At 37.0% G+C, this 13,124-nt stretch overlaps 1 protein-coding gene across 1 annotated transcript; it reads right to left on the bottom strand.

Annotated features, from left to right (window-relative positions):
* Positions 1 to 6,610: 6,610 nt before the first annotated feature.
* On the bottom strand, positions 6,611 to 9,726 carry LOC127795835 (probable methyltransferase PMT15). Its single transcript, XM_052327757.1, has 5 exons — positions 8,949 to 9,726; positions 7,822 to 8,330; positions 7,280 to 7,672; positions 7,112 to 7,189; positions 6,611 to 7,030 (listed from the first exon to the last, which is right to left on the bottom strand). Exons 1-5 carry the CDS (start codon positions 9,648 to 9,650, stop codon positions 6,787 to 6,789), a joined length of 1,926 nt encoding a protein of 641 aa, XP_052183717.1. The 5' UTR covers positions 9,651 to 9,726; the 3' UTR covers positions 6,611 to 6,786.
* Positions 9,727 to 13,124: the final 3,398 nt, after the last annotated feature.

The following is a 13,124-nucleotide window of genomic DNA, read 5'->3' on the forward strand; positions in this document are numbered from 1 at the left end:
AAAGCTGCTGAGAAGTCAGAGGTAGGGTCCGATCACTTTATCTGTAACAGCCCATGCCCCTCGTAATGAGGATCCCACTCCCGGTCTTGCGAAGGCGGTAAGAACTATTTGTCCCCCATTATACAAACACTGTATTTTTATATATTATCTAGATTGTAAAAGTCCCTCAAGAAAAATAGAAATAAAGGAGGCCATGAGGGGCAAGGAAGGAAAACAAGAAAAATATAATCAGATACCGCCACTCTGGGAGAATGATCAGATGGCGGCCGTGGACTAGGCATCGTTCTGGCCGAACCACGTAAAAGATTCTGGTGTACATGCTTGGAACGTCGGGGGGAGGGGTTTTCTTCCTTCCTTCTCGGTATTTTTGGATTGACTCACCGCGGCCCAAAACGAATCACGGTCGGCCGAAATCAAACGTCGACACCATTATAGTGATATTTTTGTTCTTTATGCCCTGATTTTTTCTAATTTGAGTTTTCACGTTAAATTATGTATTCGTTTGTGTGGTTGATAGCTTAATTGTGGTTTGTCCTCAATCCAAAATCATAATATAAAATGGTATCAAAGCCATTGGATCAAACCATTAACTGTTGACATATTTCAGCCGTTAGATTTGCAATCTCTTCATTATCTTTTTGTGTTAATGTTTCTAAACTGTTGTCTCTACCGTCAACTGCTATCAGCCTCATCGCTGCCAACGATCGTCGTAGACTCTTTTGCCTTCGCTTGTGCTTTGTTAAAGCGACCATTAGCCTTTTGTTTCTTTTTTTCGATTTCTACGATCGTTGGCATAAGTTCTAGTCTTTGCCACCATCGCTAGCCTTTTGACATCCTTCATTGTCTCGTCAATTTCTCCCAACGTCCAATCATCATTCCTTATTGATCGTCAGTCCACCATTGTTCTTGCTCGTGTTAGCTTTCTCCTTACTTCGTTGCAGACTGACAATTGGCCTTCACACTTGTCGTCGTCTTCTCCAACCATCTCGTCCTTGTCCTCGTCGATTTTCGCATCCCTATAAGGTTGTTGACTTCTGCCATTGTTGACCAGGTATCCTTACTCGATCTTGGCCCAAATCCACTCCAAATTTACTAGCCCCCAAATCCAACAGATCCAGATCTATTTTGCATAGATTTGTTTATCCATTATCTTGGTCTGCTATCTATTAGGTTTTTTTTACTTATCAATCGTTTGGTATATTTGGGGTTATTTGATATTTCGTAATGACTACTTTAAAACATGATATTCTTGTTATAGTGTTGTGTGCCCTAGTGCTAGATTTGTATGATATTTAACAGGCGTGTAACTGGTCACATTTATTGTATCTTTGTAAATATTTAATAAAAAACAAGTTTCTTCATTAATGAGCTTTTCAGTTTAACATATGAATGAATCCTTAAATTTTCTGTTAATTGAGACTGTGTGATAAGATTTTTAAATAACAAAATTTCTTAAATTATTTCTAGTCCTTAGATTTTTGAATGAGAACTCTGTATGGACTAGTACATGGGTTATTATCTCGTTCAATATGAGATATTGATAGGATGGTGATATGTCACACGTCACGTGACATGAGATGTCGCTAGTAAACTTATGGGTGATTGTTAGGGAACAACCAGTCAAATATGACACCGATGACATACCACATGCCACAGTGGTTAATAGTCTTGTTGTCAAGTTGTGATAGTATGGTGATCCTCAAACTTAAACCAGCACGATTGTTTGTATATTGGTGTGTGGGATTTGCTAATGAGCCTAACCATCCAATTAAGAGGTGGAGAGGTTTATCTATGTGGTTTCGTATTGTTGGTATATGGAGACAGGTGTTAGGGATAGGATCTGTCACCCTCGTCGGTAGTTAATGGAGTGAACATCCTATGTGATTTATTATTAATGTACAAGAAAGTCCTTGATCAAGGTAGATTGAATATAGAAAAAGAGTTTCCTGAGGTGTCATCTAGTCACATTAACAAGGTCAGACACATAGTTACTGAGCTTGTAAGTTTATCACTCTATGACTCTCGCTCAGTCGGGATATTAGATGATGGAAGGATTATAACACACGGTAATTATTAGCCGTAATAGGTTCACTTAAAATGAGACTTCACTGCCATCTATACTGTTCTGAACTGCAACTAGGCGTTATTCAAGAACTCTCGGATTGTCATTGGGATATGGAGAGATTCCAATGATAGGTCAAGGGTTGACTGGTACCAAAAGGGATTTCGGTGTTATCTGATTACTAATGGGTAGTGAACCTAGAAAGTCACACACCTTATAGCCTTGCATCTTATATCGGCATCTTGTGCCCAAAGTGTCTCAAGGATTGGCAGGTCAAACGTTGCCTTGCTGGCCTGGAAAGTTGACTTTCCTATGGCAGAAGTCGACTTTCAGGGGCAGTAAAAGTCAAAGACTTCCGGTTACCCAGCTGTTGCATCAATTGGATGCCACGTGGCACAAAATTGGTAGGGGCTGGGGATTAAGATAGCGACTGAATTTAGAGAAAATAAATTAGAGAAGTAGAGACTTTTACTACTTACACGTGTTCTGTTTCTCTACATCTTTTTCTCCTGCTTCCTCTATTAATTTGCCACTGTGAAATTAGTACACGTAAGGGTCAGGCGAAAATTTAGAAATTGAAACGGTACCAAACAACCTACTAAGTATGGATTAACTAGGACTACCACAACATGAGACGGTCTCAGCACATAAATAGTTTATGTACCAACCCTACACCGGGCTACAAGTATGTGTGTATTTATATTCATATGATGAATATGTGTATTACTTAAATACTCAAGATATGTGTATGGCGCGTGTAATTAATTCCGCTTCGCACATTTGATGTGTATAAAATTTTAAAGTTAACTAACACGGTCGTACTCAGAATTTCCATTATTGAACTGAAATATTATATTTTCACTATGATAGGTTAAGATGTGTGAAATTTTGGTTCAAATGGGTTTAGATAATGCACTTTTGGGTTTTGATAAAACGCCACAATCATGGAGTACTGAGAAAAAACAATGTAAAGATCGTAACACCTTATCTTAAATACATCTGCATTTATTGAATCAATTTTTGTAGAATATTTTGAAAAAAAAAATTGCTACTACTCTATGGTTAAAATTGGAACGATTGTGCATGACTAAAAGTTTGACCAGTAAGTTGGAACTCAAACAAAGGTTATATTCTCATCGAATGGCAAAATATACATCTATTGAACGCCATTTATCAGATTTTAAGAAAATTATTTTTGATTTGGAAAGTATGGAGGTTAAATATGATGATAAAGATTTGGGTTTAATTTTGTTACATTTTCTATTGATCTCATATTCAACTTTTAGAGACATCATACTCTATAGTCATGAGTCTTGTAACACTCTCACCTTTATGATGCTTTGTTATCGAAAGAAAAAATTGATAACCAATTATTGAAAAATTCTAAAAATTAGGGTGAAGGTTTGTTGATTAGAGTGAGAATATATGATAGAAATTCTAGTAGCAAAGGGAAAAATAGACCTAAGTCTAGTAATAAAGATAAAATCTGTAATTATTGTAAGAAAAATAGACACATTAAGAAGAAGTGTTATAAACTACAAAACAAACTTAAAAGGCAAGAACCTGACCAGAAAGGAAAACATTCAGAGACTTCAAGTAAAATCAATGTTATTGAAGATAAGAGTAGTGATGGAGAACTTGTAGTGATAACTAATGAGATTACCAAGTCTTGTGAAGATTGGATCCTTGACAAAGCATGTACGTTTCATACGTCTCTTAATAGGAGGTTAGTTTTTGGCATATACAACTTTGACTACTGGTGATGTGCTAATGAGAAATAATTATTCTAATAAAATTTCTAGGATGTTTGAAGACATTATTATAACTTTAACTGATATCAGATATGTTTTCGATCTTAAAATAAATCTTATTTCATTGAGTACTCTTAATTTAAACGAGTACAAATTCATTGGTAAATGTGGAGTTATTAAGGTTAATAAAAGTGTTTTGTTGTGATGAAAGATAAAAAACAGTATGGTAGAATATATATTCTGTAGGGTTCTACTATTATAGGTGATGCTGTTGTTTCTATTTCTTCTTTGTCAGATACCGATAGTACTCAACTGTGACATATGTGTCTTGAACATATGAGTGAAATAATATGGCTAAATTGAGTAAAAGATGACTTTTTGAATATCAGAGTACTAAAAATTGGAGTTCTGTGAGCATTGCGTGTTTGGTAAGCAAAAATGAGTCAGGTTTAATAAAGTCATTCACAATACGAAGAGATACTGGACCATATCCATTATGATCTCTAGGGTTCTACCAGAATATCCTCTAAAGGTGGTGCCAAATATATGTTGAGTTTCATCGATAATTTTTCAAGAAAAGTCTAGATATTCTTTTTGAAATAGAAGACTAATTTTTTGCTACTTTCAAATAGTAGAAGACTGATTGAGAAACAAAGCAAAAGATAGATTAAACATCTCCGCCCTGTTAATGATTTAGAATTTTATTTAAATGAATTTAATAATTTTTGCAAAAAAGAATAAATTCTATGGTATTTAATAGTTCCAAGTACATCACAGCAAAATAGTGTAGTCAAGCGGATGAATATAACCTTGATGTATATGTTGTAAGATGTCTAATTTTGGTTTACCTAAGTCATTTTTGGGCTGAGACTACAAACATGACATGTTTCTCTAGTTGGTCAATCTCTTTCCTTTGCTATAGATAAAAAAAACTCCAGAAGATGTATGGTTTGCCATTCTTGCAATTTTTTCTGATTTAAAGAGTTTTGGATATCATATATTTATTCACATTGATGATGGAAAATTAAATCCAATGTTTAAATGGTGCCTCTTTCTTGGTTATAAATTTAGTATTATGGGTTATAAGTCATGGGATCTAGAAGCATTGATGAGTGCATAATTTCATATATTTATTTATCTTACATATGGTCTTTTGGGTGAGATTTATGCCTTATTGTATTGATTTATGCTTATCTTTTTGAGTTTATTTGCAATATGATTTTTTGTTAAATATTCATGTATCTTCTGATTTTAATGTTTATGATTGTATGTTTTGATTGCATAGACGTCCGCTGTTCAATTCTTGATGCATGATTAATTCCTAGCTTGAATATCAAATTCGTAATTATTTGGTCTTTTTTGCGTAAGTAGCAATTAGAGTTGATGATTATGGACAAGTTTTCGTTCAATTCTTAGGGAGTACATGTGTTGAATTAAATAAACCGAGCTTGTGTGTTTATTGTTCAAATTTGGTCTTGTTTTCACAAAGTTTAATGCTGCCTTTGAATTAAATTCTAGAGAGCTTGTTCTACGGTTGTTTGAAGATAAGGGTTAATTGAAGAGTTTTTTTTAATTAACTAAGAAATAAGGGAAACATTGAATGAACAAAGCTTATTGTTCTTTCTAAGGTCAAGTATTCAAGAAAAAATAGTGATTTTGGCATCAATAATCAGTGTCATAATTATTGGTAGATAAATCCATTCTACTGGAAGCGTTTCTATTGATTACTTTAATCTTTTTACATTCTAATTTGCCTTATTAATTTAGAATAATATTCTGCTTTTAATTGTTTAAATTTCAAATTTCAAAACCCCCCAATTGTTTCTTTTATTTATTTTAAGTTTTCAAAGAAATAGATCTAACCAATTCTTGTGAATACGACATTGCTCATCACTATCACAATTTATATTTTTAAGAGTAAGAATTTGTTATTTGTTGGATTCGACACCCATCAAGCATCTAAAGTTGTCATTAGCAGAAATATTATTTTTGATGAAATTGCTATGTTCCGTGATTCGTCTACAAAAAAATCTAACCTTACAAGTCAACATTCAAGTGGAGGTTGAAATTAATAAGTCATACATTTGAGTCATAGTCTCAAATTAAGTCAAGTAGAGTTCTAACATTTAAGTGGAGGTTGAAATTAATAAGTCATACATTTGAGTCATAGTCTCAAATTAAGTCAAGTCAAGCTTGAAAGAAAATGTCGATTCATCATAATATTATATTGTTAAAGATAGACTTAGAAGAAATGTCAAATCTTCTCAAAAGTATGTTGGGTTTGATCTTATTGTCTATGCTTTGAACGTGATTGAAAATATCTATTGCAGTAAGTATTGTGTGAATTTGATTAATATTCTCCGTTGTGTGAATTTGATTGATATTTTTCATAGTGTAAATTTAGTTGATATTCATTAGGAGATTGTAATAAATAATAATTCCATATTTGAATTTTGTATTAAGATGGAGATTATGATAAATGTGAACCAAAATTCAAATTCATATGAAATTATAATTTCTAATTTGACTATGATTAGAATATTAAATTTGATTATGATTGAAATTTATCTCAATTGAAGATTTATCTTATTGGCCCATTTTCTGATTAAAATATAATTTTTTATGTACATTTGCAGATGAGTTTTAAATCATAGAATTAGTATAACAATATCACTTTTATTGTATCAATATCATAATGATATTTTTATTTTTTTTGTAATTTTTTTTATTTAAATATTTCACGTTAAATTATGTGTTTACTCGTGTACTTAATGGTTTGATTATAATTTATTTGGGATTCAAAATCATAGAAGGACAGGATCTTGTATTGATGAATGGATCAGCATTTAGATCACTACTAGAATCACAAAGAATCAGCGGTGTGCAGAATTCAAAGAGCATAGTTAACACAAAGAAGAAAATTTTAAAAAGAAAAAGAAAAAAAAAAAGGTGGAGGTGATGATGATAATGCTCTTAAGAATCCTGGGATCCTGCTGCTGCTTGATAAGCCGGAGCCGTCCAATACAGCTTCACAGCAAACAGAAGCTTCTCCCTCTTCAGCGGCCCGTCTTCATGATCAACTATCTGGCTCTCCCACTTCATCCCCTCTGCAATCTTCTTCACTTTCACCAAAATGTCCACATCATCTCTGAAGATCACGCTTCCTTCTGGCCTCAGAACTCTGTCCATTTCCAGAAGAATGTCTTCCATCTTGCATCTGTACCCCAAATATATCAGCAGCTCTAGCTTTTATGGGATTAATTTCTTTACAATTATTTAACTAGCGTACGTTAATTACCTGTTCTTGTACAGAGTGAAGACTGAATCGGCATGAATGAAATCGTAAGTTCTTGGATACGTAGACATCGCTTCGCACCTGCAAATTAAACCAAACCTGCTTTATCACCAACCCAGAATCGTATTCAAATCACTGAAAAGTAGTTGAATTGGGTGTCGGTTCAATCACCAGTTCTGGTAAGTTCCGATCAATCCACGCTCGTAAACAACTCCGAGTGTGTTGATCTCCGCCTCGACGGGAACCACGTTCATCACCCAAACAGGGTCTTCGACCAACGCGGCGGCGAATCCGCCCAAATAAGCGTTCATGTCCAGAAGGTTCCTGTATCTTCCAGCTTGCCCAAGTTGGTTGTTCACCGTTTTGTAGTACGAGACTCTGCTTTTCCAGAGCTCGTTGTCTCGCCGGAAAACCTCCGTTGTAACTCCTTTCATGATTCCCCTGCTTATTCTTGGGGGAATGGCGTTCAACCTCTCTGGCCATTTTGCCAATTCCCCGCCGGCGACTTCCTGGTTGCTGGAAACCTCCGGCAAAGGCGTCAGACAAGTCTCCATATTTGTGTACCTGAGATGGATTAAGATTGATTTTTGAGTTTAATTTTGATTATAGCCATTTCTGTATCTATTGTAACTTTCACTGTCATACCCGAAGTAACATAATATTCACTGTTTTCAATCCTGTGTTTCTTATATAGTGTGAGGAAAAACACGAACCAGGCGTTATCCGGGTCGCGGGCGGGGCAGAATGGTGGGCTACGGGCGATTTTCCGGTGGGCTTGGCACTGCAAATGGTTGGTGGGTTTTTGCCAGACAGCAATGTCGCCCCTCTCTACGAGCTTCTTCCAGCAGAGGCTGGTGGCAACGTCTTCAATGGCGGTCTGTTCGCCATTCAAATCCTCCTTGGTTCTCTCCCAGCCTCTCCAGTACTTTCTCCAGTGGATCGGCGGGCCGGAGAGGATCCAGTAGCCGCCGGGCCTCAGAACCCGATCAACCTCCATCAAGTAAATCCCACCGTATTGGCTCCACGGAATGAGGCAGCGAGAGCAGTGAGCCATGTCGAAAGCTCGGGAGGGGTAAGGAAGCCGCTTGGACGCCATGACGCCAATCAGAGCCGGCACGCCCCTCTCGAGAGCGAATTGCACCTGCGCTTCGTGGGTGTCCCTCGGCGCGAACGACATCGTAAGGATGTTTCTTGACAGAAGATAGGCTCCCCAGCTCGCAACCTACACAGACAATTAGTAATAATATTATACACGTAAACAAGATTTCATGGATTTATGATCTCAACATATGACATAATATGAGTTATAATTTCGATTTTCGGGTTAACATGACAACAGGGGTATCATATACTACTTCCCGAACTTTGGCGGAGGACATGATTGACTTGCATTTAGTGGGGTTGCCGTCTAGGGATCATGCTCTTCCCCTTGGGTCATAGTCAGGGCCATCTTTTTCTTACATGCATGCAATCCTACACGTAACTAAAGTAGTACAAATCTAGCAGCCTCCACAATCATCCATTCTTTTTGTTCTGTAATTCGTCCATGTCGCAAAGGGCTTGCCTTTGACAACTCTACTTTTCATACCAAAAATATTAAGAATTTAGAATTCCAAATTTTCCAAAGCTTCAACACACAACATAGAGCTAGCTAGCTCTGCTGGTCCAAACATGGCTTATATCCCAATCACCGTCATAAAATTGAAATCGTTTAAACACTGAATTTAATGAAAACTAAAATTTTTAATTTGTAATCGTGAAATACCCAATTTTCTCTTTTTCATGGGTTTTCTTAATCATTGTGTTAAACAGGGGAATTGAGAGTTTGAAAAGGGCTTACCCCACAACCGGTATCAATAGCGGTTCGGATAGATCCATCTTTGAGATTGATCAACTTGCCGATGTCGTCAATGTAGGAATCGGCACCGTTGGGGAACATGGTCCCGCCGCCGGGGAATCTGAACCGGTCACCTTCAAATCTGATCCAGTTCTGAACCGCTTTCTCGACCGTTAATTCCTTGTGAGGCACGTTGGCGTACCACACCAGATCCCTGCTCAGTGGCCACTTGAAGGGGTTCTTGTAGCCGTAAGGCGCCGGCACGCGGCACTTCGGCTCCTCGCCTCTCGCCGGACAGTGCCTCTCCCTATAAATCAGCCTCTCCCTCTCGAACTTGAGCGACCTCTTCCCGTCCTCGCAAGGCGTGTACTCGGTGTACTTGGTGTGGCACGGAGGATATGTCTTGGCGGCGTCGGGGGCCGCGTCTGTCCCGACGTCGGAGGCGGAGTGGTGGGAGGTGAAGTCCAGGCCTCCAGTGGAGTTGGGGGAGGGGATGCAGGGGATTGTGATTCCGAGAGTGGAAATGGCGGCGGAGGCGGAGGGGGTGGCGGCGCCGCCACTGCGCCAGATTCCGAGGGAGTAGGATAGAGAGCAGAGGGAAACGATGAAGAAGAGAGAAACGAAATTGGTTCTTTTGAAAATGGAGTTGGGCGGAGTGGGTTTGGAAATGGGAGTGTAATACGGGGGTGGGTTTGAACCCGCCATGGCTGCGAGCACTGTCTCTCTCTCTCTCTCTCTCTCTCTGTAGTTGAGGAGCTAGCCTCTGGATTGAATGTAGCAGAGGAGTGTGTATTATACCATATAATAATAATATTATTACTATCCTTAGTTTATAGTATATGAAAATGGAAATGGGGGAGGTGGAAAGTGAGTGAGGGTTGGGAGACAAGTAGGACTAACTGGACATGAGGGAGTAGACGACTAGTTAGAGGGTAGGAAATTACATTGAATCAATGCTAGACGATGGAGACTGGAGAGGATTTATAAAAATCTCACTTCTTCTCTCTTCGTCTTGTCGATTCGCTCGCGGCCGCTTGTCATCAAGTTATTATATCAGATATACCAAATTCAACAGTCAATAATCATCAATCATGATACACTATTATTAAAACTTATTAAACATAATAATTGAAAAAGATTAGTATGGATTAATCCCTTTGAACTTATCCTGGTGAGCCAATGGACTGAATGAATTCCTATATATATATGCCCACAAAGTCCAGACTTGGAAAAAAATCAGTTTAGATCCATTTTAATTATATTTTTCTTATAAAATTAATAGTTGACGAGAGGAAATATTTATATTTAATTAATGGGTTCCATTGTTGTCATGCACGCGAGCCAAAGTGATCCACCATCCGCTGTGCCTGGCTGTGTGCACCTCCCCACATTTTTTATTGGGATGGAATACCTAAGCCTAGGGGTTGCGTTTGTTTACGTGACCAGACCCAAAAATTGAATTTCCTATAACGTACGTACCTCTGGATGTCCAATAAATTATACAATTATTGCTGCAATGTGTGATGACTTCGATCCATCTTCCATGAGGGTCCAATTTACTAATAAATTATACCATAATTTTATTAATTAATTGAGTTGTAATGCCACAGCATATTTTATTCTTAACTACGAAATTTAGTATATTATAATAATTGCAATAATATTTTTTTACAGTAGCAACTGTTTACAGCAACGGCAGGGAATGTAAATCCACAGAAATTCATGGTGTATTATGTAGACGTAAAAAAATTGTGTGGGGCCGGCCGATTGGATTTGTTTCATGGATGGGATCCGGATCCGATGGAGCGGGCTTGATCCAAAGGGAGCCGGGAAGCCCACACCACATAGAAGTCAGGTTGGCGCCAATAAAATTAACTGACACTGCTGATCTGTATTGTCCTTTTCATACTTGTCTATTATTCTGAGGTGGGGGTCACTTTCTCTCCAAAGATCACCCGATGGCTATTTGTTTGTTCGATTAACTAATCATATTTTTCTTCAATTCCTGTACGTAATATACTGTTAAGTAAAACTGAATCCACAGAAGAAATAGAACAATTTCTGAATCATATCAAATAAGGGAAGTGCTCCGCCAATCCCCATTATATTAACATTAGCCTCCAATTATTTTAATAAGACCCAAAATACTACATAATTATAAAACCCACCATCATGTCAACAAACTAAATCTTTTGCTCCCTTCTTATTATCACCCATTTTTTTAAAAAAATTAAATATTTGAGAGTCTTGTTACGTGCTTACGGTTGTATAGTTTTTTTTTTTTTTTTAATAATTTTGGGTCATAGTCATTAGCCAACCACTTTCAACCACTAACCAAATCAAATGTTAGTTTAAATTTATCACTCATGAATTGTGCCTATTGTCAATTATATTACTTATCATCTAATTAAATATTTTAGATTTAAATATTGTCATATATATGCCAAGAACAACCCGGGCAAGAACAGCTTCTCGTTTCGAGTGCAACGATCACCGGAAGTTGCTCCGGCCCGTCTACCGGACGGAGATTTTCAGGTCGAAAGCCGTCGCCTGCCAGGCTGGTATAAGGGAGAAGAAGGCCGACGAATTGGTCGGGTTTTAATTTGAGCTCCAAGGAAGGAGAGGCCGTGAGAATTGCAGAGCTTGTGTTCGTCGGTGCCTTTGAACTTCTTGGGGACTATATTTATTTCAAAGGAATTTATTAGGTTCTGTTAAATATTAGGATATTATAAGCTTATCTTAATTTAGACAAGATGGTATTAATTAGAGTCTTTTTCATATGTGTTTTGTGAATCCGTTATTTCTTCTAACAGGAGCGGGAAGGGGCGGCGCTGAAATGAATGGCCATATGAAGCGGCTGGTGGAGGTGTTGTCTAGGCCGAACTTGTCGGATTTTTATCCATTTCTGGGAGCAGGGGCGGATTCAAGGAGTCCGTGCCAGCCTCAGCCCTCCCTCAAATTTACCCTGAGATTTAAACTATTTGGGAGGGGAAAGGACTGAAATTACTGATGGATCTGGGGGCTCCATTTCTGGATCCGCCCGTCTGGGAGGGCTCGACCTTCAGGGTTTGAGAAAGAAGGGTGAAGAAGAGGCCACGGCGCAAATTTGTGGAGCCTGGGAAGAAATACTTAGAGAAAGAAGAAGAGGCGGTGATTCCACGATGCCTGCTGCAGATTTCTGACGTGTCTATACGTTTGAGTCACTCTCAAGGGTTTGACTTTTTTGTAATATTTTTTTGGTTGGTTACGTGTTTATTCTTCCCATGTCGAGGGAAAATTCCTATTTGCTAACGAAGATGCAAGCCTTTTTGTGGATAAATATATTAATAATTGATAATGGTGAATCAATATTATCAAGATAGTTAATATTTATTTTCTAAATCTTATTAATTAAGATTTTTTATCTTATAAATAAAAATTTATACATGATATTTGAGAGAAAAGAAAAATTAGTGAGTATTGTATATTGTGAATATTATTAAAGAATAACGAATATTTAAATTGTGACTTGAATGTATTTTCTGTTTTATAATTATGCACCTAACTTAAAAGTTTGAAAATGCTCGTGGCACGACAAGTTTAAAAGATTTAAAATTTTCTTGATTTATCGAATATTTATTTTAGTGGTATTAATCGAATATTTATCTTGATATTTATGATTTACGCATAGAATAACCAACAGCCTTTTATTCAATTCAGGAGTTGTTTGTGGTTGGAACGGATATTAGCACCTCAACAATTGAATGGGCCATGGCAAAATTTATAATATCCCATATTTTTGTGAAGATGTCACGTATTTTAAGTGAGTTTAAAATATCAAAAATATGTTTGAATAGGCAACGAGGGACCGAATCAGTTGTAGGGAGTACTCTAGAACTTAGATACCTAAGGTTAAAGGTATATTTTTGATGAGAGTTTCTAGGTGAGGTTTATGACGCTGAAAGAAATCAAATCAGAAATGATTTTCGGTTAAGCTAAGTTGTAGCCTAAAAAGACTGAATGATGGTAAAGGGCTTCCGAAAAATCATATATATTGAGTAATTTTGAATTATTAATTTTGAGATTTTAAGTATCTCGATAAATTTGATGTTTGAGGGTATAATTATAATTAGAAAATTATCCAAACGAAATAAGGATAAAATTAAGAGCTTATGTGGTAAAATATTGAAGTTGAGGACT

This window comes from Diospyros lotus, chromosome 1 (assembly GCF_014633365.1).
Source record: "Diospyros lotus cultivar Yz01 chromosome 1, ASM1463336v1, whole genome shotgun sequence".
In the NCBI taxonomy this organism is placed as follows: domain Eukaryota; kingdom Viridiplantae; phylum Streptophyta; class Magnoliopsida; order Ericales; family Ebenaceae; genus Diospyros; species Diospyros lotus.